Raw genomic sequence first — 27,725 nt, forward strand, 5'->3', positions numbered from 1 at the left:
TTTGGCCATGAAAAGTCATGCGCCCCCCAGGTTTTTCTTCACCCTGGCCATCAAAAGATACCAGGACCCTTCTATTTTGCCGAGACTCTTCTCTAAAAGAAACATGTGCTGATACATACAACCACACCACCGCTCGGAATCGTTTTCATGCAAACGGGGGTAGGTGGCACGTTTCTAGCTCCCGTCAATCCTGGCCCGGGCCCGGGAGTGAAGCCTCATTCTTGGCTGATGGCAAGTGATATTTGCCCGGCTTGGCGCGCAGAGATATGCCAGGGTAGTTGGCGAAGCCGCACCGGTCGCGTGATGTGAATGGTGCCAAGGCGGCGGGCCAAGGGATTCAGGCGCTCCATCCAATGCTTGTTTTGGAGCTACGCTGCACTAGGTAACAGGCCGGATCAACATGCTGGCAATACGAATTGTTGAAATTTTCAAATTCTGTCAGCAAAATCGTCCATCCCTTTAGCGTCCAGCAGGGCTAACACAGGCGTCTTCCATGTAGGGGGTAAGGTAGGAATGCCTGAAAACTCTGATTGGATTGGCGAACATTGCTATGTAAAACCTGATTGAAATCGGATTTCGGTTTGTTCTAAACTAGTTTTCGCTCCCCTGAAGGAGGTCCCCTAAGAGGGCCTAGTCGCCCTTCTCAACCGGGTGACATCGAAGAGTATGATCGGCACAAGCACAAGATTGCTGGGCTCTCCTATCTCCTAGGATCTCTCTATTGAAAACGGTCAACGGCACCAGACTTTGAACATCGCTTGGCTTTGTTCGGTGCTCTGGCAGTCCACAGAAATTCCAACTTCTGCCCCTCACCAGTCATGCGTTCCGACGATGTGGAGTTTAGCAGCTACCAGTAAGTGGATCAATATATCTAGGTGATTGGCCTCCGATCCTTGCAGGAGGGTTTTACTAAGCTCAGGAATAACTCGGATCAGCCAGCCGGTTGAAGGGTTTAGGTTTCGGCAGTCAGGAATGACAAGGTTGCCAAATGAACGCCATTCAAACGGTACACATAATAAGTCCGCCGAGTTTAGTTTTAGATACAACGCTTGGCAGTCCATCGCCTCCTAGCGCCACAGAGTTGGTTGTGACCTCGCGAGTCAGTCTGCGGACCTTTTGGCCAAAGGCGCTAGGCATTATCACTGAATATGGTAATAACAACATGAAACAAAGATACAATTAAAGAAAATCAGAGTGACCGACGCAGACAAGAGAATACGAGATCAGGGACAATGTTGAGGCTCTTCAAAGGCTCTCTGGTTCATACATCCAGAGTTTGTAAACTGCATCCTTAAGCTTACCAGAGACACTTGTGGCATCGCAAATTCAAGAACTCTCGCTGTATATGTGGTTCTCTGCAACCTGAACATTGGAATTATATTAATAACGGCGCCATAAGGAACAAACTCGATCGGCCTTCTTATCACATGTCCTCACCTGGAAAACTATGTCTGCACAGCCAGTTATTTCTCTTGACTCGAACCACAAAAATATTGAGTTAAGCTTAAATTCTGAGCGGAGCACGATAAGGAAACTATTTCTGTTGGTCGAGGACTGGTACAAGATCAAAAAACGGGGTTGAGCTCCAAGGTGAAAGTAGAAATGCTCCCACCAACTTTAGTCAGAGTTTCCAGCTGTTTTCGGATCTCCATTTGGCCAAGGGCCTTATCGAGAGCCTAAGGGGAGTTAGTTATGATCAGACCTAAGTGTCAAACAATGTTATTGGCAGGGCCATAGCCTACCGCAATTGATTTCCAACCACTGAACCCAGCGAAATGGCCACCATAGTCCTGAACCCCATCGCCATTATGATACTTGATATCGTCCTTAGCGATTCTAGAGAAGGTAGCTGCCATCCCATCCCATTGCTGTTTCACGCGGCTGACTTGAACCTCCGGTGCCAGTCGATTTCATGAAGAAGAAGTGGGTGCTGTCCTGAAGCGTCTCTTCAGGTGCAATGCCGGGAGGGGCTTCGAAGAACTGTAACGTGGGGGGGCCATCCACATACCCCGCCAAAGAAGCTCGGAAATCGACGAAACCAGGGATTATCATGAAATCCTTGATCATGTCGAGACTTTCCCAGCCTATGGAGGGGATTTACTAGCGTTTAGAACTGTGCACCCGCCGAAATGAAAGGACTATCAGGCTTACAGAAAACCACAAGATATCCGCAATGATTATCTGCATTAGTTGGGTTGCTTTCAAGAACACGACCCACTGCCGAGGCCATTGGGCCACCGGCATCATTGAAAGTGGCTCGTATCAAGCTAGGTATCTTGTTGTAGAAGTCTGCCCTGACTTGTTCATTGGCTTTTAGGGGCAGAAAGACGAGCTCAGTGATAGCCATGGTTACAGATAAGGGAATGGGATGGTGAATGACTGGTGTGGTCTGATATGATGCGTGTGTGTGTGAGCGCCAAGGTGTCCTGTTGGTGTTGCGGTTCATTGAGGAAACAAACTTTGGTATTTGTAGCCAGCCTTGAGACTTAGACTCGGGTACTCCTACGTTCTGCTAGTATTGTACTCTCGTGGGTTGTGTTGTTGTGTCTCGATAATCTCTAGACACCAACTAGGAAGGATGCGGAGGTGACGTAAGATTAGTGCGGACTTAAGTGGAACCCTAGCTGGGTACCTCAAAGAGTTCGATGACTCTACTGCGGTGGATCACAAGGCTTTCATACATCCGTCGCTTCCACAGAATTTCTTAGATTTCTCTTTGGGATACGGTGCTGACTGTGACCATGGATGCAGTTGTCTTAGGTGGTTCCCATCTCCACAGCATCTACACCTTTGCAAGCAGCAACAATCAAGTTGCTAAGTCTCCTGTTATCCTCATTTAGTGTAGGTGTTGCTCCTATTTCCCATGCATTTATATATTCTGGATACAAGAGTATTATTGGCCCCGATAAGCTGGTCGGCATGGTTATAGTGAAAAGGTCATCCCATACGGCGCATGTTTTGTAGTTGAGAACTGAGTGAACGGCGCGCACCGTATATGACATGAGAATCGCACGATGAGCAGCGTCAAGAACGTTTGGATCGGCTTCTTCGAACCCGAACCCTACAATTGTCGTGTTGCCAGTTGATTGCGTGTATTGTTGAAGTATGTGGACTTGAAGCTGCATCTCCCTGGCCCATGAGGCGAGGAGGGCTTCGTACGCCGCAGCCTTTCGGAAATCTTGAGCCCTGTCACTGAATAACCGGATGATCTGATACATAATAAGCGCTTGAAGCCTTGCTGTGGTCTCCCTTAAAATAGTCTCCGAGTGGAGTCGTTGCCACCTAGCATCGTAGACCGGAGCGGATTGGGACAAAGTCGCAAGTTGCTCAAGTTCATGACCAAGCAACTGGTCGAAAACATGCTTCTGAGTCTGAGTGAGGGTTCCATGGGCAGCACAGACGCCCACTGCTCTTCTAAGAACCGGATCTAAGTCTGTGGAGACTTGGCTCGTGATTGCGGCAATGGGCGAAGTTCCATATGTTGCGTATAGAGAAATGTACGAAAGCATTTCACTTGCACAGTAACGCCACGTAGCCACATCATCAAACTTGTTCCAAGGCCCGAGGATCGTACTCGAGAGTAGATTCATCGGGCCATGGACCTGAGTGTGATCCTCGGGTCTTGTTATCGGGCCATGGATTCCTGGTGACATTCCTCTGCCAGGAGCCTGCTGGGAATCTTGCAGGTGAATTCGTTGTTTCTCCAAACTCCAATTTAGAGGGAGAAAGAACCGAGTCCCTGAATCCCTTTCGGAGTAGCGCTGAGATGAGGGATCATGACGAAGAATTGATAGGTCCAGTGACTCCGCGGGCCAATCCCTACTGAGAAGATCGACGTCTGTACCTTCAGGAACTAACAGAACTTTGTCTTGGAGACTTTCGCCATTTCGTGAAAAGTCGTCGTATTCCGTTTGTTCAACAGCTGTAGTGTTATCATTCACTTGGCCGAGGGATCAGACAGGGTAACTGTGGCAAGCCCTGCAGAGAGCCCTCCTCGCATATCCGGGGAGGATAGATGGTGGCTGCCGGTGGATAAGGATAGCGGCAAGAGAGTGACTGTCGAGAACATCGTTGGCACGCGGGCAAAGCCCGGTTGCAACGCCTCTTGGACGCAACGCAGGATAGACAGGACGTCTTGCGGAGTGACATGCGGACAGAAGCGGGGCATTGGGAGAAGAAAAGAAATAATAATCGCTCAAGCTGACGCTTTAGATGGAACGAAGTTCTTAAAAAGAGCGGTGCTGCTTATCAAGCTCCGCTTCCTTAGCGTCATATTTCGTGACCCCATGTTTACCTTTCGGAAGTTATCGGAATTGGTAGACTACGCGGGCGTGAATAATTTGCAATTTTTTTATCACTTTTTTTTTTTTTTACTCTTGTAACAGCAGCTGTGATAAACCGCAGGATCTACCGAAGTGAGAAGATATAAAAGTAGTTGCACGTCTTAAGAACTTATGTAGTACCCATAGGGGGTGGTCTGTGCATTTGGTAAGCCACGTCTGTGGGGGGGGCACAGCTGGTACTAGCCACACGAAGCTATTCCTAACTTCACGAAGACAGCTATGAATCAAAACTCTCCATTTATACAAGACCTATAATGCTTGACGGGTATTACACCTGTTTTTAGCACTATATTCTTTTATATGGAATTAGAAGAAGGAGAAAAAGAAGAAGAACTGGTGCTTCCATTCAAAGAAGTTCAAAATGGCTAGAGTGATCGATATGTTATTGATATCTCAAAATACCCGCTACTAGATTTGGCTATGATACATAAATGTCTAACGCTATCATGATTCCCGCTTTTCGGTCCCTTGTAACTGAAAAACAGTCGCTCTATTCTAGTAGATTTTGGAAATCAGTGTTGAACTTGACGGGAAACTTCCTCCTCTTGGCATTATTGCTAACAAAGCATGCCATATTGTTTTTTTGGCAGGAGAAGAGACCAAAACCGTGCTGGTCAATCTTGACAGATGCAGACTCCAGTCCTAGAACGTCAGTCCAGACCTCCCCAGCATGCTCTTCGCCAACTTCCATGCAAAGCCGGGTGTCAGGGTTCTCGTTCGTTGACCAACTCATGACGACAGCGAGACCATAAGGTCTCTCCTCACACCCACGTCTAACCCAACCGACGCAGCTTCGCCTCTCGAAGTAGTCTTGTTGCTTCCCATTTGCGTAAAGTTTCCTAGCCAATAGAAGGTTTGGCAAATTTTGGACAGGGGCTTCATGGTGGAGACCCCCGGTTCCGTAAAGGTCTCCAAAGAAGACGCAGGGGTGTCCTTCGTGTCTGAGAAGGATGAGAGCGTATGCGAGAGGCATAAATTCGGTACATATTGGAGTATCCATGGCTTGGCCTTTCTGGGTGTCGTGGTTGCGAAGAAAAGTCTGAAAGGAGTCAGTACCTTATCCAGATATGCGTGAAAGGTTGACAAACCACTGCGTTGTGAGGCCGTTGCTCCACCAGCGTGTTCTTGAACACCTCTCTGAGATCCGTGTCTGTATGCCATGAAAGCCTTGCGAGGCGGAACATCAGCGGTACATCATAGAGGCTGAAGAAGGAATGCATGTGATCTAGCCAGTTGGTCAAGACACGGACATCTCCATGCCAGAATTCCCCAACAAACATCAGCTCTTGACTGCCCCGCTTCCTGAGCAATTGGGCCCACTCGTTGATGAAGTTCCATGAGATGTGCTGGACGGCGTCAATACGAAAGCCTCTGAGTCCAAGCTCGCCCACGATCCAACGGCCCCATTGGTGCTGCTCCCTCACCACGTCAGGGTTGGTGTAGTCGAGGTTCTCGAGCATCAGATAGTCCGCGTTGCCTTGGCTTGTGCCAACGTCTTGGTGCCAGTTCTTACCGCCTTCTACGTATCTGTAGATTGCTCTTTTCTTATTGATCTGGTTCCAGTCCGTGCCATTGAAGTGCGATTTGTTGTACGTGAATTTGCTGTACTTGCCGCCTCTCGCTTCATAATTGAACCTGGTCCACGCCTCAATCTCGTAGGGCTCTGTGATATCTCTTCGTCTATCTGGAAGTTATGTAAGTGTGTCGGTTCCTCTGCCATCTTGAAGTGCGAAATACCGGAAGGATCCACCTCCACCACCTTTACCATTTCAGTGCTGTCTGCATACGCGCGATGGTTGTGGATTGCATCCCAGACAAGTCCAATACCGTTCTTCTCAGCATCTGCTGCCAAAGATACAAGGTCTTCCTTGGTACCCCATTTCGTAGGCACCGATCCTTTCTGGTTGAATTCTCCCAGGTCCCACGCGTCGTAGATGTCGTAGCCGTTGCTTTCAGGGTCCTTTGCCTTGCTGCCTGGCGGTAGCCAAAGGCTGTTGATGCCGACAGATTTGAGTGCAGGCAACACAAGTTGTAGTCTCTTCCAATGCTTGTGGTCTGCAGGCAAGTTCCATTCGAATGCTTGCAGTTGAACTGGGTTCTGCGGTTTCTCACTACGCTGACGGCGAAGTGACTTGGTTCGAGGCAAAGGCGAAGCTTCCGTTGGGCGAAGTGACGCAATACCTGTTTTTGTCATTGTTGATCGTGTTGCTAGCGCGAGTGGGCGGGCATGAATGTCTATGGTGTCTTTTTTTCGTCTTATCAAAAAGGATTGGGAATTGGTCGTCGAATAGCTCCTATTTATCCATGAGCCTTTGCAATGAACAGCACTAATCCAGTCACTCAAGGTCGCATACGTGTATCCGTTCACGCCGCCCGCCACCATGTCATAGTGGCCTACACTCCAAAGTTCCCAGGGTATTGAACCGACTGGGGACCGCTTCATCTTGACGCTCCAAATTGTGATTGGATGCAGCCAATCAATGCCGATGAAGCCCAATGAGGTGCCGGGATTAGACTTCTTGCTCACGTGTTTCATACATCAGTCGTCCCAAGACTACTATGTAGGCGTCGTTATACGAGTCATCTGGGTTGTCCTCGGGTTCGTTTTTACAAGCCATTTACCCCTCTGTAGAATGCGAAGCATAATCCGGGTGGTCTTGCGGAAGCCACATCCTACCCAAAACGGGCTTCCCCAATTAGGTGGAAGAAACCAGCTAAGGCAGGGGTTATGTAGATGAGCAGCAGCACAGCCGCCGCAATGGGGTTTAATGCATGCGTACTACGTGGCAGCGTTTCCAACAATAGAGATGGGTGAACGGACTATCGCAACAGATGACCTTTGCGGGCGGGGGCCACGACAGCATCATGGGCCGTGCATAATCCAACAACATAGAGCTCCTTGATGTCTTCGTTCTCCATTACTACCCTTTAGTCCTAGGACAATGCATGTGCCACAATTCTTCGGGTGACTAGGCGGGCATTCAGACATTGCTAACATCCTAGGATGCTGTTGCCACGAAGTCAATATGATGCCACTAGGCTGCGTTGGTCAGGAAATCAGTGCTGCTAACCTCACGTTAACCAGTGTTTGCTGCTCCACACCATTGCGTTCTCTGTCTACCAAATCTTCTGGGTTCAAGTACCCTTTGTAAATGCAGTGTGGACTATAAAGGTTGCTCTCCCGTGGCTGCGACGATGTCCCAAATAATGATCCGCTGGCCTATTCAAGCTCGCCGCATTGAATGGTTGTCATGGTCATCAGACGCCACCTGGGCATGTCGTTCGACGAAGCTTTTGCCTCACTACCTGAACGAACATTTAGATATGCAGGTGACACACTTCTTGAGTTCAGATTATTATGTTTAGCATCTCTGTTTGATGTAGCCTATCTGGGTTCCTCTCCGCACCCGCCGCCTTCTATCTCTTTGGTGAACTTGATACGTTTCATCTCGTCATTCATCAGTCTCTAATGTGATCCGGGAGCCCGGTCGAGTCTCCAGCAAAGATAATTGGAGGTTCCAACCTGCAAGAGAAAGTCTTTCCATGTAATCCTCGAATTTCTCCTTGGCGACCCTCAAGCTCTCCTGAATGTGGCTCAACATAGCCTGCTGATCCATTCCAGCTCGCAACAGTTCAGACTCTTTCTGGCCGCTTAGTCGTCTTGTCAATAACAGTCCGTGAAACCAAGCTTTTAGCTGGGATTTTGGTGTGACGCCGTCCTTGAGAACAACCATGACCTTGACCCTGGAAGCCGCGTCGCAGTATACCGTCTCCGAGGCTTCACACCAAAGGACATACTCTTCCTCATCGTAAATATTCAGAAGATTAGCCAACTCCAGGGTCGAAAGATGAAAAGTTTTCATCCTTTCCTGGCCACTAGCCAGGCTCTGAAGTATCTCTTGGAGAGACACACCAAACTCGCAATGGCCGAGAACCTTTCCCGAGTTCCAACGGAAAACACTACCCCAGCGCTCTTCGAAAATAAACTCTCTTTCTGAGACGATAACCGGCGTAAGAACTTGGTCTTTGGAGAACAAGGCTGAAAATGCAATGTTTGCACGTTGTCTGTTGAGTGAGCGTGATTTAACTGCTCTGACCCCTTTCCAGTTTAGGAAAAGGTGGAGTGCTAGCAGGGAAATAAGAGCCACCCAAGTGGCCTTTGGACCTGTGAGAAGCGACACCATGAATGTGCCGGTCTATGTCATAGTCAGTGACGGGCATGTCTCTAAGAGTAAACAGGGGTTGGCATACGATCATGCCCATCAGAGATATGGCCGTCTCTTGACTCGCGTCTTTCTGCTAAATGTTAGTACTGCTCTCTATGCAACTAAAGGTAATACCATGACTTACAGCGTTAAGCTCCCCAAGATTGTTCCACTTGGCAAAGTGGCCACTAAGACTGCTTTTGGATGCATTGCCGGCAACACCACTAGCAGAGTAGAGTAGGCTTGAGAAACACAAAACAAGGAACCTGATGCTTCTCGGAAAAAACGGCGAGAGACAGTCGAGAACCATGGCAACATCGCAGAGGATGTCAGAAGCCAGACGGTACGCCTTGCATTCAGCTTCAATCGATGTTCCAAACAAATGAGCAAATGTGATCGTTGCAAATCGTCCCGTGGATTCTCTTATGACCTGAATAAGCATAGCCCCTGTTGGGGATGCCAATGAGTCGCCAACGCCGAGGCCTAACCATCAGATCAGCTTCCAAAACATAATCGGGATCTGGTCTCTGGAGACCCAAGTTTAGCCGATGTGATGTGCAATAGGTTTACCTTCCCAAACAGCACGAGATGATATCATGCCGGCAATTGAGCCAGCAAACGCTTGGATAGAGTCCTTTCAATCCATTAGTGGTTTCGCGAGCCAGTTCTCGATTTCGTCACCTACATAAATTTGATATGCCGCGTAATCATCCGATACACTGTGAGGGTATCCATCCGGCAAGAAGATTTCCAGAAGCTGTAGCCAGATCTTCTTTCGTCTGACAGGAAGCTACGTAAGAAAATGTCAATCACATGACCGTATTCCAGGTTTGCATAATGGTAAGTGTTCAGGGGTGACCATGCTATGGATGCGCTTACCAAAACGTCGACTCTCGGATGCCCTATGATTGGGATCGACTCGACATATTTAGCTTTGAGGCTCCCTGCCTTATCATATTCGGCAATAGCCAAGGAATTCGACTTGTTCCTTATTGCGGATGACTCCAGAATTTGCGTTGAGCGCGTTGACGTGTTCATGCTGCGTGTTCTAACGAGGAAAATTCCGATTCCAGAAGTAACAGAGGCGTCCGGTCGCAGGAGAGAGAGACTGGGATGAAAGACCCATGTAGTACAGTTGAAGGCTTGCACAGAGAGAAACTGAGTATGCAAGAGAAGGAATAAAAGCTTGGAGGCTCGCAACAACAGTACGGATACGAAAGTATCCTTACACCCCACCCCCGGTGTGCGAAACATTCGGTTCCAAACACCGAACAGCACACGAAACTTTCTACGTCAACATTGCTGTCTCTGCTCGGTCATTTATTCCAGATTCACTGCCATTATTGTACTTTTCAAGACCACAAGGTGGACAGTGGATGCCTGATGGTTAGAAGGGGACATGCCGTGGGGCTGGCAAAGTTTCAGTCATGAAGTGCCTCAGAATGCCACTAGCCAGCCTTCCACGGACGGTTTCAAAAATATCAGATTTTCAAAATTGCATCCGGGATACCCTTCGGGATGGCACACGGAAGTGAAGTAAACAGGCGTAAGATGGGACGATACTTGAGATTTGCTGCTTGATTGTAGCCCAACTCAGCATTCCGGGGGCAACATATTCCTACAAGCATAAGAGATACGGGTACTCGTGGTTTCGCGCCTCATTTGCAGCAGTTGTGAGCATGATTGTTCATTCCCTGGAAAGAATGATGTTTCTCTCAGGGTCATGTGTGGTCAGTCACGCAAAAAGCACGATGGGGCTTTCTTAGGAACCTAAATTTAGCATGACCCTGATGATCCAAGCAACATCTCGATCCAAGCTCGTATTCGAGTTTGCTCAGTTACAGAGGCCATTTGGTGCCTTAGCGTCTCGGAGATTAAACGGTACGTTCCGTGAACTGGAAACTCTCACTTCCACAGTCTCCCTAATGACAGAAGTTAGGAATGAAAACAAGCCTTTCCACTCACATGTGAGTGAAAGGAGTCGTAATGCTTGTTTTTGTCAGGTGTTGGGTTGTACAGCCCGTGATTCGACTGTGACGTCTGCGGCGGCGGAGGAATATCTAGACAGGTAACTCTTCAGCCAAGCCAAGCCAAGGCTAAAGAAGTTCCACTCACGTTTCCAGTCCGACGAGGTACCACTCCAGCAGTTACCGACAGTGCAATCAATCCACGGTCAGCACCTTCCTGGGCCATATCACTACAGTGGCGCGTCCACAAGACAACTTAGTTAATGAAGCTTGGTCAGATCGCAGATCACACTAGAAAACATCTAAATCTCGGAAGCTTCCGAAGGTGTCGTTTAAAGAGGGGGGGTAAGTCCAACTGTTACGATACGCCCATCCGAACATTCATATCTGCGTTGTTTCCAAATGGGAACAGATTCTGACGCCCCTAGCACAACAAATAAAATGGGGCAAATGACGAAACACCCTTCAACACCGGCTTATAGCTCCGGAACGAGGCGCTCGTACTATCTTTCATGCCTTGCCCACAAACGGGCTTGTGTAACAGGTCTTACTTAGCACAACCAAGGAAGAGCGGACATTTGAGGCGTTTATGCAGCCAATCGAAACCGGTACTGATTTTGATTTGTAGTTACTAGCAAAGCCTTGGTCTTTCTCAGGGATGAAAGTCGAAGTTGATGTAGAAATCTGGGTTGCACGTGAACTCAAATCAAAGCTGATCCTCGTGTCCGTGATCGGGATGGAGATTCGAGCGGGAGAACTGATGATCATACACTATCATCATGACATAACTTAAAATCCAAGGGAAAACTTAAACACTTATTAAGTCTTCGCTGACAGGTCGCAAACTGCGGTGCTAGTGAGGACAAGATGTCCTAACTACACGTTTGATTCAATCCGGCATACGCCACTCCAACTCTGATTCCATCCCACGAATGACTCAGAGATACTGCCCAGTTCCGTCGGCACACCGGATAGACCATTTTTGTGGTTGAGACGAAGGGTAACGTATTTGATACCAGCCTCAGTGTAGCCGTCCGAAGGTGACGACGCTCCCTGGCGCTTGAGACTCTTTAGGGAGCAAACTATTGATGGTAGTGTGGGCGCCGCAGAAGACAATTTCGCAAAGACTACTACACATTTGAGACAAGCAGGGGACTAATGATTCCATAAAACAAATTGATATTGGGAGTCTGCGCTACGTATACCTAACGTAGGCGGACAAGAAACTAACTTTTTACAAGAGAATATAGGGTGCCAGTGTGGTATGATCTGTAAACAGGAATAAGGAAAGAATAAAAAAAGAAAGAAGAAGCCTCATGAATCCCAAATAGGTCCAAAGGCTGGTACACCACGGCTCTCCATCTGATACACAAACTTATTCACTGTCGGCCCATTAGAAATGATGGCAACGCACTCGGCTCCGCTCTCTTTGTAGACATTGTACGCCAGCTGCACCAGGTTCGGCCGGCCCATTTGATCCGTATCCCAGATCAGCGCGTCCGGATCCGCGGCCAGGATCGTGTCCATGATACCTTGTCCGTAGGTCTTGATCGGATTCTTCGTCGACCACACCACGCGCGCCGGGACACGGCGCTCCATCAGAACCGGCAGACAGGGACCGATGCCAGACCCCGTTGCGACGAGGACCATCTTCTTGAACAGTGGCGCGACAGCCAGTACACCTGACGCGGGGGTGCCGCGGGTCCAGATCGAGGTCGGCGGGTTTTCGATGATGCGCTTGGTCCAGTCCCCGGCCTTGGAGACAACGATTGAGAAGCCCTTGCCGCTGGGCTCGGGGATGGCGGCGAAGGCGTGCCACTCCACCATGGGACGGTCGGTGATGCGGACGCCGCGCGAAGTGCAGGGAGGCGGAGTGCAGAAGTCGAAGTGCAGACGGACGGCGTGCTTGGAGAGGGGCTCAGGAACGACCTTTACACGGCGGAGACGCATCCATGGCAGCGCGATGCTCAAGGTCGTCGCGGCCACGAGGTAAAGAGCAGGCGTCTTAACGAGGGTCGGGCCGAGGGGTTCGGAGGACATGGATGCGGCGGTGGCGATGACGTGGGCCCAGACGAGGGCGAGGGCGGTCCAGCCGGCGAAGCGATGCGTCCACTCGAACTGATCATGCATCTTTGCGCGGATAGAAGGATACGCCATGACGAGAATCATGGAGAGCAGGAGGAGGATGAGGTAGGTGAGAACGAGGGTGATTAGGTTGATGGAGTACAACGACTTGGGGGCAAGGAAGTTACCGGTCGCGGCGCCGGTGAAGATAACCCACCACACCGTCGCGGAGACAGCGCAGCCCGAGTGAACGCCGCCGTTATGGTAGACACGCGCAAAGTGCCTGCGGATGGAGAGCGGTACCGAGGTCGGCACGCGGGAGCACATCCAGAAGATGAAGTTGACGACATATTCCTGGCGCAGGAGCACGGCTCCGAGGAGGTTTGCGGCGACTGCGGTGGCGAGGTGGTTCAGGGGCAGGGAGAAATTCATGTTGCGGCTGTCCCAAAGGAGGAGGGCGAAGACAGCCAGGTTGGAGAGGAAGATGACGCCGAAGAGCTTTCGGTAGGCGTTGAGTCCGCGGTGGCGGATCCATCGCCAGCCATGGAAGCCCTTCTTGGAGGGCAGCTCGTAGTCCTCATCCTGCTTCTCGATCTCCTCTGCGACGAAGGCAGCCGTCTTCTCCAGATCGATATTGCGGTGAGAGTCGATAACGGTGAACGTGCGAGAGTCGACGAGTGTGAGGCCGCCCTCGCTGGAAGGGCTGGCAGCTGTCTTGACGGACGAGGCGCTGGAGGACAGTTCGGGCATCGGCATGGCTGTGGCGATGGGCGGAAGCGGCGGACGCGGAGGGGCCGTGGTTGCGCCAGCAGCAATGTCTCGGAGAGCACGCTTGTCAACCTTGCCGTTGGGGGTGAGTTCGATGGCAGGGAGGTATTTCCAGACGGTCGGAACAGCGTAGAAGGGTTGGCCCTCGCCAACGATGGCCTTCAGCTGAGGTTCGTCGATCGGCGCAGGAGCCGAGTAGAAACCCCACAAACGATCGTCGATTTTGAGGGCGCATCCTTTGACGACTCCGGGGCACTTTTCGATGGCGCGAGACACGCCGTCGAGCTCGACGCGGAAGCCGGAGATCTTGACTTGGTCGTCCTTACGACCGAGAGGCTCCAGGCTGCCGTCCTCGAGCCAGCGGGCCAGGTCGCCGGTGTTGAACATCATACGACTGTGAGCCAGTGTTAGCGTGGTTGCCTTCCCCAGGTATGGCGAGGGGCGGTTAGGGACGTAACTTACCCGTCCTTTGTGAACTTGTCGGGTCTGTATCTCTGTGCGGTCAGATCCGGCAGGTTGAGGTAACCTCTGGACACCCCTAGACCGCCAGCCCACATAGTACCAGGTTCGCCGATAGGTACGGGGTTCTCATCATCGTCGAGGATGTATACGTTGGTGTTGGGGTTTGGCTTTCCGATAGACAGTGTCTTGCCCGGCCTGTGGAGGTGGGCGGTGTTGAGTATGCTGATTTCGGTTGGGCCGCAGACATTCCAGAACTTGACGTACGGCGCCCATTGCTCTGCAAGAGCCAAGGGGCAGGGCTCACCACCGACGGCGATTGTCCTGATATTCGGGAAGTCTTCGCGTCTGGGCATGTGCTTGAGGACGACGGATGGTGTCGCGATGACGGTATCAACGCGCTGCAAACAATCTGTCCAGAGATCGTTGCCGCTGCCTCTGATGTGAAGTGTTCCACCATTCATCACCGTGCCGAGAATCTCCCACGCACCTGTTCCGGTCGATCCCGCGTTAGCTTTGGCCATTATGGGATAGAGTTTGAGACTCCTGACTTACACATATCGAATCCGACATTCAACTGTTGGGCCACGTTCTTCCCCACGCGGATACCAAGCCTGGAGGGCTCCACGAGAAGCGTGTTGGTGACGCCCTCATGTCTCACGTCCACGCCTTTAGGCCTGCCGGTAGTGCCCGAAGTATATATAACGTAGGCGCCATCTTCGGGATTGACAATGACACCGGGATGGCCCGCGTTGCCATGCTTCCACAACGAGTCGTTTCCGTCGAGGTCCACTACCCTCACCAGGTCCCGCCTGTCTGAGGGCAGGCTGCGCAGCACCTTTTCCCGGAACTTGGGCAGACACAACACAACCGGTGCGTTGGAGTCTGCAATGTCGTATCCGAGCGTATCTTCGGGGATGATGCCACCATCGAGAGGCACGTATTGACCGCCAGCCTTGAGCACAGCCAAGATGAAGACGACCATTTCAATACACCGGGAGTAGACCAGCACTACACGATCTCCCTTCCTCACGCCGTAAGTAGCCCGGAGCTCGTTGGCGAGCACGTTGGCTCGGCGGTTGAGCTCGCGGTAGGTGATGGACGTATCATCGTAGTGTCGTACGGCGGTGGCGTCGGGGTGTGCAGCCGCAATGGACTCGAAGGCGTGGTGGACGACTTGGTAGGGAACGGACTCGCTTGGTCCTCTGCTGAACTGGTTGAAAAGCACTCGATCCGCCAGGGAGAGGCTTTCCAGAGAATGGAAGGAACGCGAGTGGACCATGTTGAGAGATGCTGTACGTCTCTACTCTGGAGTGATTGAGCCCGCCAGTGACGGATTCACGATCGCACCTCGAGAGGTGGGAACCTCGAGACTAATATAGACGTATGTATATCCCGTTCCAGGGGTGGCATCGTGTTTCTGTTTGTCAGCCTGGAGAACCCAGGAGTAGCGACGGAAACACTAGTTCATCTGTTGAAGTACCGCAATTCCTGTTCTGGAAATCGTGCTGTCCCCAGTCGCTCAACTTCCGTGGCCGGAACAAGGTTGCCTCTTCCGGGACCCCGGTCGGCTACGGATATCAAGACTGTCATGTCAGCTGGGCCTTTCTGCTTTTGCAGCCAAGTCCTATGCAAACGAACGTTTTGGATACTGTGGAGAAGGGTAGGAAGTCCGATGAACTGGGCTAGGTTCCCATACAGGGAGCTAGCAAGAAGTAGCCATAAGAAATGATCGAACCATCAATGGACGAACGCAACATCAGCAAGGGGATGGGTGGAGGGGGGTGATTTCCACGGTTCTGAATGACGGAGGTGGGCGGAAACAGAAGGTGCCCGACCGGCATCTTCCGACACAAGAAGCCAAGAAGAACAGCCTGGAGCAGTCGAAAACAACCGTCTGCTTCATATTCATGGTGGAGCGTGGACAGAGATTGCACTGCAACGATGCTTCTCCGTCGTGGAGCCGCAATCCCTCTGGTCGGACGTCGGAGGAGACGTCCAAATCCGGGAAGAACGGGGGTCGATCCGGACCCCATCCGCCTAACCCAGCAGCTATAGCCTACCAGCCGTCTTGTCTAAACTATGTAAAGTATCAGCACTTCATGTCCCTCGTCTTGGACTCTGTAACCAAGGGCATGGCAGCAGAGGAGGCGGAAGACCGACATGGGCAATTAGATGGGAGTGTGTCCTTCGTACGTGTATCGCCAAGGGGATGACCAAGATGTTGCCAATCGGCTCTGATTTGCTAGCATGCCATCGATACACCCACCAATATCCGTATATTGACATAATTGTACGGGGTAGAGATGCTACTACGTGCTCGGCGCTTGCAGACTGTGCCTTGCTTTTGCCATGGTTGTCTTAGAGGGGGGATTACCCCTGACATTCGCGGCTCGTAATGCTTGCAGCCCGTCTACCCGCCCACTCCCCTCCCCTTTACCCCCTGCGTAGACCTCTAGTCGAATGCAACGTTAAGCTGGTCCGCAGTCCCTTCACAAGTGTGGCCCTTGTTGAAGAACGGCTCCCAAAAGAAAAGAAGAAGGAGGGAATCGGGCTAGCAGAAAAGACAACGTATTTGCCTCTCTGCCCTGTTTTGAAGACACGAACCTAACCAGCCATCAACAACCATCACAGCCCTCTTTCGTCTTCCCTTGTCCTCCTACGTTTTCGTCAACAGTCGCAATCCGCTGTTCGTCTCTTCTTCCGCCTCTCGAGGAAGTTGCCCCCGAACGCCATGGATAACCTTCAGACCCTTAAGCTGTCAGTGGACGCCGAGACGGCTGTCGCCTTGGTCCAGTTCAACCGGCCTGCCAAAAGAAACGCTTTCTCACAGGTTATGATCGGCGAACTCGTCGCTACGTTGGCTTATCTCGATGCCCATGACACCGTCCGAGCGGTCGTCGTCACCGGCGGCCCAGACGGTCCTTTCTGCGGTATGTTCTCACTTCTCCATTGTTCGACTCGGTCAAGACAAACATTCGAGGAGATGGCCTCTCCCCCTCCCTGGGAAAAAGAAAAGAAAATTGGGGGGAGTGTTTGGAGAGGTGCATCGGCCTGAACCCACCCGTCATATGTTTCCTTCTCTCCCTCAGCTCTCCCAGTTTTGTTTGTCCGTCTTTCTTTTTCCGATGACTGTGCCCATCTTCATGTGGGAATATCCACACCGTCCACGCAATAGTGCTACGCACAGCAGTTGGCCATCAGGCGACTGTCACCTCGACTTCATCCGATTCTCCACGGACATGAGACACAGGGGCCTTTGTGTTGTCGCCGTGCGTTTCTGATCGATGAAATGTCATAAAAATCCCGGGGTCCCCTCTAATCTAATCCAGTGGGGGACGAGACGTTCGCTAACCCCTGTGGCGGTGGTGCAGCCGGTATGGATCTGAACGAGCTGGTGCAGATCAGTACCGTTGAGGCGCACCAGCGTGCCTTTCTGAAAGACTTGACGGATGCCTTCGCCGGGTTTTCCAAGCCCATCATCGCGGCCGTTGTCGGATTTGCTGTAAGTCTGGCGCCAAAATTTTATCATAGTCGAATGCCGGTTTCCTCGCCTTCTCCTACGTGTCCTCGGAAACAAGACTAACGCAAAAACATCAAGCTGGGCGGTGGTTGTGAGATTGCCTTGGCGGTAAGTACTCGGAAGACTCCTTGCTCGGTTCTGCGAGTAAGAAGATCAAGAAGCTCACTAGCGATGCAGTGCGATATAATCTACGCCGCGCAAGATGCCTCTTTTGGTCTCCCAGAGATCAAGATCGGAACCATCCCAGGCGCTGGCGGCACCCAACGCCTAGCTCGGGCTCTAGGCAAGCACAAAGTGAGTGAGTCCGTGAGCTGGGCCGTTGACTGGTGCCATGATGGTATCCAACGGCTGAGGTCAACGGCCGAGGTCACACCCTCTGACTAACAACAATAGGCGATGGAATTCGTTCTCACCGGCGATCCAGCGAGCGGAGCTGAGTTTGAGCGGCTCGGCGTTGTCAACAAGGTGTTCCCCGGTCCAGAAGTTGTTCCCGCAGCACTGAAGCTTGCGGAGCGCATTGCCCTCATGTCCGGCCCAGTCATCAAGACGGCAAAGCAGGCAGTCCTCACTGGTTGGTTTACTCTAGTGCCCCTAATTAACAGGCCCGGATACCACCCCATAATAGAGGGGGTGAGGGCGGAGCCCCTGAATGTTCATGACTCGCTTACACCGTTACAGTTGAAAATAGCCATCTTGATGCTGGGATGACCATGGAGAAGGCGCTTTATTACTCAACCTTTGGCCTAGGCGACTTCCAAGAAGGGATGACCGCCTTTCTTCAGAAGCGTCGCCCTGATTTCAAGCACACGTAATTTTCGGGGTGGCCCGTACGTAACTTTCGGGAGAGCGCTGCATGGGGTCTTCATCGAAATTCAAAACTGGGGTTTTTAACATCCGATGGCTTGAGCCGACGAACTACACCCCCCGATTGCCGCCCAACTCGGTGGCATTCTAAGATCGCGCGCGTTGTCCGAAAATTGCGTAACGGAGTATCCGTAAGCACTGGCACATAGCATTAGATTCTAGATAGGAAGCTTGAGGATTCAACCTCCTTTTTTCCGTGCTGGAAAAATTGCTTACGCCTGTATCGGGGTAAAGAGCCGAAACCTTGGTCAAGCTCGGTAAGACTGCCACCTCAGGCGCATGCGCGTGCGCGGGACGCGATGAATGTTGCTATGCGCGCTGCAGAGTCCAAGGTGGTGTAACGTACAGCCTGCCATCGGCTTTGTTCATGCACATGGGCATGCAGAGTTCGCGGTGATGAAGACCGACTTGCCACCTTCGCCAAAGTCCTGTTTTGCCTATTTGTGTTATTACTCCGAGGAAATACATGTAAAAACGTCTCGTAATTTTGGGTCCGTACCGTGCCATGTCCTGTTTTCTTGGCTACGTGTACATAGGCCCAGGTCTTATCCGCTACCCAGCTGTGTGTAATGAATGTAGAAGTTTCCCGTGCGCACAGTGCAGCATCCTCAAATAGTGACACCAGTGGTGCCAACATCAAAGATGGAGTTGCGCCAACCGTCTCTTTGGTATTCATGCACTCTTTCTCCCGCAAGCGCAGCCTCCTCGTTCCACATTTTGACGAGACTGCCGGGGGCATACACCCCCTTGAAAACGCCCCGTCCAGGTTGGGTGACACCCACGCGGGTATACAGGTCTGGATCCTCTGGTGGCGCCAACCTCGCTGCCACGGCCTTGATGAAAGTCCACAAATCTTGCGGGTCGGCAATACGAGTCGCTCGCAGACGCTCACGCGCAAAAAGCAACTCCCTGTTTGCGAAATGAAGCACCTCGCTAATACTTGTCGCAATCTGTGCCTCCAATGCGGCCTTGACCGACGGCCGAATGAGAGGCTTCAGCAGCCAGGCGAACCAAGAAAAGCTGCTCTTCCGCAAGCTGTAATCGAGATGATGGATGCGGACATGGACATTGTGAAGGCTCAATATGCTTTCGAGGCGATCCTTTCCTACCTCCACATCAATTGCAACGTCAATGCCGCGCTCGTCTAGATGGAATCCCGCGATACCAGCATCCGTAAGTCTCAATATGCCCGAATGAAGGCGCAGCCAATATCCGAGATCCTCAGCCGCAATAGACAAGCCCGATAGGGTGATCCTCATGAGAGTGGTGACCGAAGTAGTCGTCCGGAACCGGGCTTTCCGAATTTCGACATCGTTCTGGGTCGAAATATTGAGCTTGAAGGGTAGAAATGAGCTGTTGTTAACGGTGCGGCCTGGCTCTAGAATCAAGTTCTCAAGAAGGAGGTCAATCGTGGGCACCGAAATCTCTATCCGGGGAATCGGGATGTACTGAATAGCTTGAATCAACAAGGGTACGAAGATGTTGATTGAATCGGCCAGTAATTCTCCATTCGTATACTGGTTGCTTGGGGACAGGGTTTCGAGAATCCTCTTCGTCGTGTTCAAAAGTTTCTTGATGTCGGTGTCCTCAAGAACAGAGTGCAAGGCCAGATGCACACGGTCCAGTAAGGCGTCAAGATCATCGCGTATGGAAGATTCCGAGGTCAACTCTTTCGACTTTTCTCTCAGCTCTTTGAACCGGTCTTCGGCATGTTCGAAGAAGTCGGGATCCGTAAGCATGTCTTGGAGCAGATTGCCAATTTGTCTGACGAGCTTGTCAAACTCAGGGTCACTATTGCCATGTTCCATGACCACCTTGAACATGCGTTCAACTTCATTCCACTGCTCACGGTCACCCAAAGATGTCAAGAACAGCCAGAAGTTATGGAGCGCGCGGTCGGCCTCCGGATTGGTATCGATATCCTCCTGGGCAACCTGAACAGTGTCCGAAATGGCGTGAGAGTAGACCAGCAAATAGCGCCTAACCAACAGGGAGAGTGTCGAAACGGAATCGGAGTAATCCTTCCTGTCGCGTAGGTTGACAACGGTTTGCTTCAATCTGTGTACGAGTGTTTCCTGCTCCTCGCCTGTGATGTGATCTGCCAGACTGTGGCCAGCCTCATCCGCCACACGAGCGACGCCGTCAGCGACAACCTTCGAGACTCCAACAACTTCATCTTGAAGGTCATCTTTGGATGGCGGAGGCTTCGAATCCCCGCTGGGATGTTTGACTGCTTCTTCCTCTTGCTGCGACGGCTCAATCTCCTTCGCCGCTTGCTTTGAGACGTCGGACAAAGTGAACGCAGTGTCCCGAAAAACCTCGCGTCCAACAGTACTCAGATCAGATAGGAACAATCGGAAGTCAGGGTTGGTGAGTATCAGAGACCCAACTGTTTGTAGGCTCTTGTATGCTAGTCAAGTATCAGCGAAGACTCTGTAGTAGATCCCACACTCTTCCGTAACACTTTGGGTAGATGGAAGGTAGGATTTGGATATGATTCGGTAATCTTGACCCACCCGCAACTGTATCAGCCCTCGCTTTGGCCTTGGATGCTCGAGCACCAATGTCGTACGCGTCAACAGACAGGCGGGCCTTGGTAAGATACCAGATAAAGTCCTGGATCTGGTCCTTTTCGTTCTTGTGAATAAGCAGCTCGATGAGTTGTTTGATCAAGAGCTTGACATTCAGAACGAGGGCACGTCCCGAGTCGCTGAGATCCGGGGTATCTGGATTGAGGATATCGGCAGACAGAAGGGTGCGTAGATTGGTGATGAGCTGCTCGTTTGACGGCATATAACCTTTTCCGATAGCTCGAAGCATTTGATACGTGTGTAGCTTCTCATGAAGACGTCGTTGTAAGGCTGTATCGTCGTTATAGCGAGGTAGAAGCGGCTCGCGCTCGCGTTCCTCGCGCGATGGCCGGCCGAAGCCGAAGCAGGACAGCATTGCGACGATGGAGATACAGCTGAAGCCTATGGGTATACGGGGAGCTCTGCAGCTGGGCTTCGACGCCGCAGACGAATGATGTATGGGTACTCAGGAGTGTAGGAGTATATATGATCTGGGGAAGTATGACGATGTCATTGCTTCGTCACAAAGAACAAAAGGTGAACTATCTGAAAGGAAGGAATGATGGGTGTCCCGAGGTGATCAGCCAATGACGTAGTTGACTAGCATTAGCCCAGTACGTACCACAGGAGCGTCCAATGAAAGGTCACACACAGCCCGGAGCTTGGTATCCGAAGTAGCCCGTGCCATGCCTATCGTTCGGGAGCTTGGGCCGGGGAAATACACCACCAAACTCTATGCTCCGTACTAGACAACAAAGCGAGAGGCCCTTGATAGGCAAACTTGGATATCTTCTCCAGTTCCGATCAGAGTCTGCTCCGTTTCAAGCGCCTCCGCTTGACTACTCCAGGCCTCTAATTGGGTTCAAGGATCGTTACTAATTGCTAGTCTACTTCTATCAACAACTATCGACCCAAATTTCCAAAAACAATCGATGGTCTACTTGTCAAGTCGTCGAAATAGGCATTGATTCTGTAAAGATGTGCCCGGCATGTTCTCTCTCATCCGCGCAGGGTCCCGGCATCACCTTACGGACCCAGCCAGATGGATAACTGGGGTTGAGACAGTGTCGGTTTCCTAGTACTCCCCAGTAAAACACCCTTGTCACCCTTTAACAAGGTTGGCAATTGGAATCTGTCACAAGCGATAAGGTGTAAATTACTGCCCGGTAATCAGGTGCGTAATCCCAGGATTGTGACAGACCTTGCCTGAATCCCAAAACCTTGGGGCTGTATGGCCTACCTATGTTGCTACACCACTTACGAGGCTACCTACCTATGAGCCTATGACTGATGCGCCGGTCATATACCAATTGGGGTCGATGCATACATGACCTGACAGTTTATAATATACCGCTTCTGCAGTGGTACCACACATTCTTTGTATGACTTGGGTTAAATCAGTCTACCGTAAGCACTTGGCAGATTGAAGGTTAGCTAGTAGGTAGGCTAGCGGAAAGGGGTATCGCGGCCGCCGTGATGGGCATAGTCGGCTGGCAGAAACAGGGATCTGGAAGTAGCAAAAGCAGGGGTTAGTCATGTACGTCAGAAGCAAATTAGGTGGCAAGGGCCAGCAAACAAACTTTGAATTAGCATTAGATTTCCTCCTATCCTTCTACACCTTGCTATATTTCCTATAGCCTTATTAAACTGCCTCTAATAGCTTACTAGACGTCTTTAGCTAGAGATATATACTCTTAGCAGTTGTTATTTGTATTAACGTTAGTTATCTCTTTCTTATTAATTTCTTTTATTTCCTTCTTTATATAGGTATTATAGTTAAAGTTATCCTAACTATCCTATAATATCTTCTTATTTAGTATGTCCTTAATCTAAATCTTATTAATATTACTCCTATCTAGATTTATACTAATCTTATACTAAAGAAAGGATTACTAGACTATATTACCCCTTTTAGATAGGTAATAGGTAGCTATTATAATAGTATAGGTAACTATAATATGTTTTATTAATATAGACTACTTAATAGGTTAAATTAGCTAAAGGGGCTTACTAGGCTAGCAGGCTACTTACTCCTTTTACTACGTATACTTATCTATTACTTTAGATAACTACTACTTAAAGGGCTTATTAATAGTAGTATCTAGAGGTTAAAGGAGGGAGGTTATACTAGGCAGTATAAGGCTAGGCGTAACGTAATAAGAGTAAAGTTATAATAGTATTATAGGGGTCTTATAAAAAGTAGTAACGTCTATAACTAATAGATACTCTTACCTTACTATAAGAGGAAAAAATTTATTAGTTAGCTACTACCTAAGGAGATATTTATTATTATAGGCTATATTATTATATTTAACTATTACCTTATTACTATATAAGCTACCTTTACATACTATAAGGTAGCCACCTAGCTAGCTATAAAAAATTAACTTAGGTAGTAGCTATTAAATCCTATTAGTAAAGATATAAAGGATTAAAGTAGCTTACTACTTACTTTAGCTACTCTAATTAGTCTTACTAGCTATAGTACAGGCCCCTTAAGGTGCCTATATTAATCTATTAAGGTATTTAAAAAGTATAGGGGTCTTATTAAAGTTAATAATATAGTTAGGGGGAAATTAAAGGCCACTAATAGGCTGCTAGGCTAGTAAAGGCTAACTAACCTATTAGTTAAAGTAAAAGAAGTTAGTAATAATAATAAGGTATTTAGTAGGTAGCTTTAAGGCTTACTTTATAAGCTAGCAGTGTAAGATACCCTATTATATATAAAAGCCACTAAACTAGCCTATAAAGAATTAGAAAGGGTAGGTATAGGTAGGTAGGTTACTAGTAATAATAGTGTTAAGGTAAATAGCAGTAAAAAGGGCCTAGGCCTCTTACTTAAACTATCTAGTAGTAATAATCTTATTATAGGCTTATTATTACTAAAAGTAGCTATATAGTTTAGCCTCTAGCTCTAGCTACTTAAGTTAATAACATATAAGGCTTATACTAGTAATAGTATCTTATTATTAATACTACTTAGTAATAGTTATAGTAGGTATCTTAAAGTAAGCAGCAGCCTTATTAAAGGTTAGGCAGTAAAGGCTGTTAGCTAGGTTAAGAGGGGTATTACTAGGCTGTTATTATTACTGTTACTTAGAAGGATCTAGTAGGTAGTAGTAGTGCTTAAGGTATATTAGTACCTTAATTCGCTTTCGTTAGGTATATAATTATTTAATTTACTAAATTAGCTTTTTTACTATAAATTACTGCTTAGAGATAGGCGTAGGCCTTTTACCTATTTTCTTACGTAACAGTAGTAAGATTAGTGTATTTAGGTTAATTTTACCTAGCAGTAGGCGGTTAGGCATCGTAAATAACGTGGTGGGTTAATAGGTAGGTTAGTAGATTGGCGAAGTTAACTGTAACAGTGGGCTAGCTGGCTGGCTGGTAAGGTGGATAGGAAAAAAAGGTAGATTAACTGCCTTCTAAAGTAGGCTTAGTGCGGTAGATACACGCTAGCTACTACTAGCTAGCCTACCTACTAGCTAACCTTTAATCTGCCGAGTGCTTACGGTAGATCTGGCACACCCCTGACTGTCCTTACGATGATGACGCACACCACTTTCCTAACTCCACAGATACGCGTTTATGGCGCTAATGTTGCAGAACCACTTCAGCCCTAAATTTCCAGTGTTCCAAAGCATTGTCGATAGGGTTGGTTTATCGCAAGACAATGTGTTGGTTGAGTGGTTTACCTCGAATTATCTGATCGTCTGGCTGGTCCCGTGGTTCTGTTGTCCCATGTCAGAGGCTGTGATAGTATCGAGTAAAGGAGTTAACGATCGGTGTAGTTAGGGTTCAATTGTGACGATTATTCCCATCTGCCCTTCCCTTCCCTAGGATTCCTGCAGATTTCTCCTTTTACGTGCTCCTCGGTCAATAGTTTACCCGCGTCCGGCCCCACCCCGGTGCCCCCCCGGCACCCCGTCGCGGCGCCTGACATCCCAGGCCGGACAGCCTCTCGGCGATTCCGAACTCAGGTGTCCCCAGAATTAGTGATTTGCAAACTGCCTAACTTCTGTTTGATTTAGTATCTGTACTAGTAAACGTGTTGTCAAACATATTATGTCATTGAAGGCTTGGAACTGTTGTAGCAACAAAGTACCTGAGCAAACCATCACCGCCAACACTGATGCTGGCTATTACTCAATGCCTTTTCAGAAAATCTCACCTATAGACTCAATAGTTTCAGGGTTAAAATCGTTCATTTCTATATAGCTAATGTATTTAATAAGTTAGCTAGGTACATTAGAAAACAGACAGTCTTATCAGAGGCAGGGATAGTATCAAGTAAAGGAGTCAGTAATAGGCGTAGTTAGGGTTTAATTATAATAATTATTCTAATATGCCTCCTCTAACCCCTATCTTCTATAGAGTTTTCCCTTTTTATTATTCCTTTAGTAACTAGTTTATCTAGTCCTAGTCCCACTTTAGTGCCCCCCTAGGGCCCCGCTCTAGGCACCTAATATAATCCCCCCCCTCTAAGGTTCTGCCCTTAGGACCTTAAGCAGGCTATCTGCTAGTAGCCCCCCTATTAGCTACTTAGACTATCTAATAGCTAAGCCTTACGCCTAACTCCTAATCTCTTAGGGCCTTAAGCTAGCTACTTACTAGTAGTCCTTTTATTAGCTACTTAGACTATCTAATAGCTAAGCCTTATACTTTATACTTATCTTCTAGTGTCTTAGGAGTTATTTAAGAACGCCTACTAGGCCTAGTAGGCTACTAGATAGGTAGTTATCTCCCTAGCTAACTATCTGCCTTTAGCCTTACCTTTATACTATTACGTTCTAGCTAGGCTCTAACTACTACCCCCTTAGTATAGTTTAGTCTCTTAGCCTAAAGTATAAGTCTTATATTACTTTACTTAGTAGGGGACTACTTACTTTATAATAAAAATACTTTATTTACTTATAATATTTTTTAATACTTTTATTAACTAAGCCTTATAGTACTTCTTTATTATAGCTAAAGGGGTTATATAAGGGATATATAGATAGGAATAAGGTTATAGTGTAGTTTAGTAGCTAGTATATACTACGCCTTAATAGTAAGTATACTATAGCTATAGTAGTCTATATACTACGCCTTAGTAGTAAGTATACTATAGCTATAGTAGTCTATATACTACGCCTTAGTAGCTAAGGCCTTAAGCCTTAGTAGTTAGTATACCTATACTTTAGTAGCTAGTAAGCCCTATAGCACTAAAGGACCTACTAAAGGGCAGGGGATAAGAACCCCTAGTTATAGGAACTATTAAGTAACTTATAAATAGAATAAATAGCTATATAATAGCTAGTAGGACTACTAGCCCCCTAAGGTAGATTTTTTTCTTTTTTACTTTTAAATTCTTATAATAAGAAATATAGTTATATATCTAACTAATATAGTATTACTGTTATAATATTATTTAAAGGTTACCCTTACTTTCTCTAGAGATAAAAGTATAATATCTTAAACCTTTTTTTTTTTACTAGACCTTAGCTTAGCCTCTCCCCCTTACTTTTCTATTCTAGGCTTAGTTATATATTAGCTAACACTACCCTTAAACTCCTCTATATTTTCCCTTTATTACTAAAATAGCCTAATCTACTAGTAGAGGTAGCCTTTTAGTATTTAATACTAAATTAATAACCTTTACTTAAAACCTTACCTTTAATTAATAAAGCACTTTCTTTTTAGATAATAAAGCTAAAGACTTATAGGAATTTAACTTTATACTTTACCTTTAAGAATTAAGCCCTAAATAATTCCTTACTACTACTAACTAAACTACTTATAGTAAATACTTATAGCGCTATATTAATAGCCTGCTTATACTTATTTAGGTTACTAACTAGTCCTTATTTAGTAATAAGAAAAAAAAAGAGTTTACTAAAGAAGTGTTTAAGGCCTTATATAAGGAAAATCTAGCTAATTTATATAGTTAGGTATACTACTAACTTACCTTATATTATACTTAGTAAAACTTAAAGCTTAAATTAAGCTTTATTATAAGCTACTATACTAATAATTTTAAATAACTTTATATCTATATATAAGACGTCCTTATAGTCTAAAAAAAGTAAGAAAATATAGTTAACGCCTTAAAGTAAAAGCTTTATAAAGCCTATACTACTAATTTTACTTTAATAGATTAAATTAAGGTTCTTAAGAACTATAATACCTTTAGTAAAACTAGTAGCTTTATAAATAAGGTCCTTAAATAATAAATTACTTACCTAAAAACTTAGTTCTTATAAAAAAACTCTCTTACCTTCTTATTAGCTAGTAAAAATACCTACTATTATAAAAGTAAAACTAAACTACTAGAGATCTTTATTTTTACTAAGATTAAAAATAGTAAAAATAAAAAAAATCTAAAGTTTAACTATTAAATACTATATATTACTTATTACCTAAAGAATTACTTTTAGTAAAGTTAGGACTATTACTTTAAGTATATCTATAGCTATATTAGTAAAAACGCTATAAACCTAGTATTTTCTCTAATTAGTAAAGTAAACCTTATTATTACTACTACTAAAAATATTATTATAGAACTTATATTTATATATACTAGCCTTACTAAGGTAGATAAGGCTAAAAGTAAACTTAATACCTTTATAGTGTCTTTTAAGAATATTTACTAAAAGAGATCTAAATTTACTAAATACGCCTAAGTCTTTAGTCTCCTTTAGTTATAGTAGAAGTAATACTTTTATAATAAACTCCTTATTACTTTTTATAATAACTTTATCTAATAGTATATAGACACCTAAATTAATTTCTAGTAGTACACTAAATATACTATTAAGATTACTTATACTATAAAGCCCCTAGCTACTACTACTACTAACTAGTTTAGTAAGGCCTATAGGGCTACTACTAGTTATACTACTAACACCTTAGTATTACTTAGTATTTTAAACGCTACTAAGTTTACCCCTACTAGTAGATAAACTAATAACTAAGATAAG

At 47.5% G+C, this 27,725-nt stretch overlaps 5 protein-coding genes across 5 annotated transcripts; 1 reads left to right on the forward strand and 4 right to left on the reverse strand.

The window, feature by feature from the left end:
• Positions 1 to 4,833: 4,833 nt before the first annotated feature.
• On the reverse strand, positions 4,834 to 6,537 carry GLRG_00230 (alpha amylase; the record flags this gene model as incomplete). Its single annotated transcript, XM_008090915.1, has 3 exons — positions 4,834 to 5,382; positions 5,432 to 6,027; positions 6,081 to 6,537. The coding sequence occupies 3 exons, from the start codon at positions 6,535 to 6,537 to the stop codon at positions 4,834 to 4,836; spliced, it is 1,602 nt and encodes a 533-aa protein (XP_008089106.1).
• Positions 6,538 to 7,795: 1,258 nt separating this feature from the next.
• On the reverse strand, positions 7,796 to 9,586 carry GLRG_00231 (uncharacterized protein; the record flags this gene model as incomplete). Its single annotated transcript, XM_008090916.1, has 6 exons — positions 7,796 to 8,539; positions 8,595 to 8,639; positions 8,694 to 9,031; positions 9,119 to 9,182; positions 9,234 to 9,338; positions 9,428 to 9,586. 6 exons carry the CDS (start codon positions 9,584 to 9,586, stop codon positions 7,796 to 7,798), a joined length of 1,455 nt encoding a protein of 484 aa, XP_008089107.1.
• Positions 9,587 to 11,829: 2,243 nt separating this feature from the next.
• GLRG_00232 (amino acid adenylation domain-containing protein) lies at positions 11,830 to 15,088 on the reverse strand (the record flags this gene model as incomplete). The annotated part of the gene is made up of 3 exons (XM_008090917.1): positions 11,830 to 13,741; positions 13,810 to 14,296; positions 14,362 to 15,088. 3 exons carry the CDS (start codon positions 15,086 to 15,088, stop codon positions 11,830 to 11,832), a joined length of 3,126 nt encoding a protein of 1,041 aa, XP_008089108.1.
• A 1,452-nt stretch (positions 15,089 to 16,540) lies between these two features.
• GLRG_00233 (enoyl-CoA hydratase/isomerase) lies at positions 16,541 to 18,141 on the forward strand (the record flags this gene model as incomplete). The annotated part of the gene is made up of 6 exons (XM_008090918.1): positions 16,541 to 16,739; positions 17,181 to 17,311; positions 17,408 to 17,437; positions 17,507 to 17,623; positions 17,723 to 17,900; positions 18,008 to 18,141. The coding sequence occupies 6 exons, from the start codon at positions 16,541 to 16,543 to the stop codon at positions 18,139 to 18,141; spliced, it is 789 nt and encodes a 262-aa protein (XP_008089109.1).
• Positions 18,142 to 18,801: 660 nt separating this feature from the next.
• On the reverse strand, positions 18,802 to 21,139 carry GLRG_00234 (uncharacterized protein; the record flags this gene model as incomplete). The annotated part of the gene is made up of 2 exons (XM_008090919.1): positions 18,802 to 20,603; positions 20,710 to 21,139. The coding sequence occupies 2 exons, from the start codon at positions 21,137 to 21,139 to the stop codon at positions 18,802 to 18,804; spliced, it is 2,232 nt and encodes a 743-aa protein (XP_008089110.1).
• Positions 21,140 to 27,725: the final 6,586 nt, after the last annotated feature.

This window comes from Colletotrichum graminicola (genome assembly GCF_000149035.1).
Source record: "Colletotrichum graminicola M1.001 genomic scaffold supercont1.1, whole genome shotgun sequence".
NCBI classification, from domain to species: domain Eukaryota; kingdom Fungi; phylum Ascomycota; class Sordariomycetes; order Glomerellales; family Glomerellaceae; genus Colletotrichum; species Colletotrichum graminicola.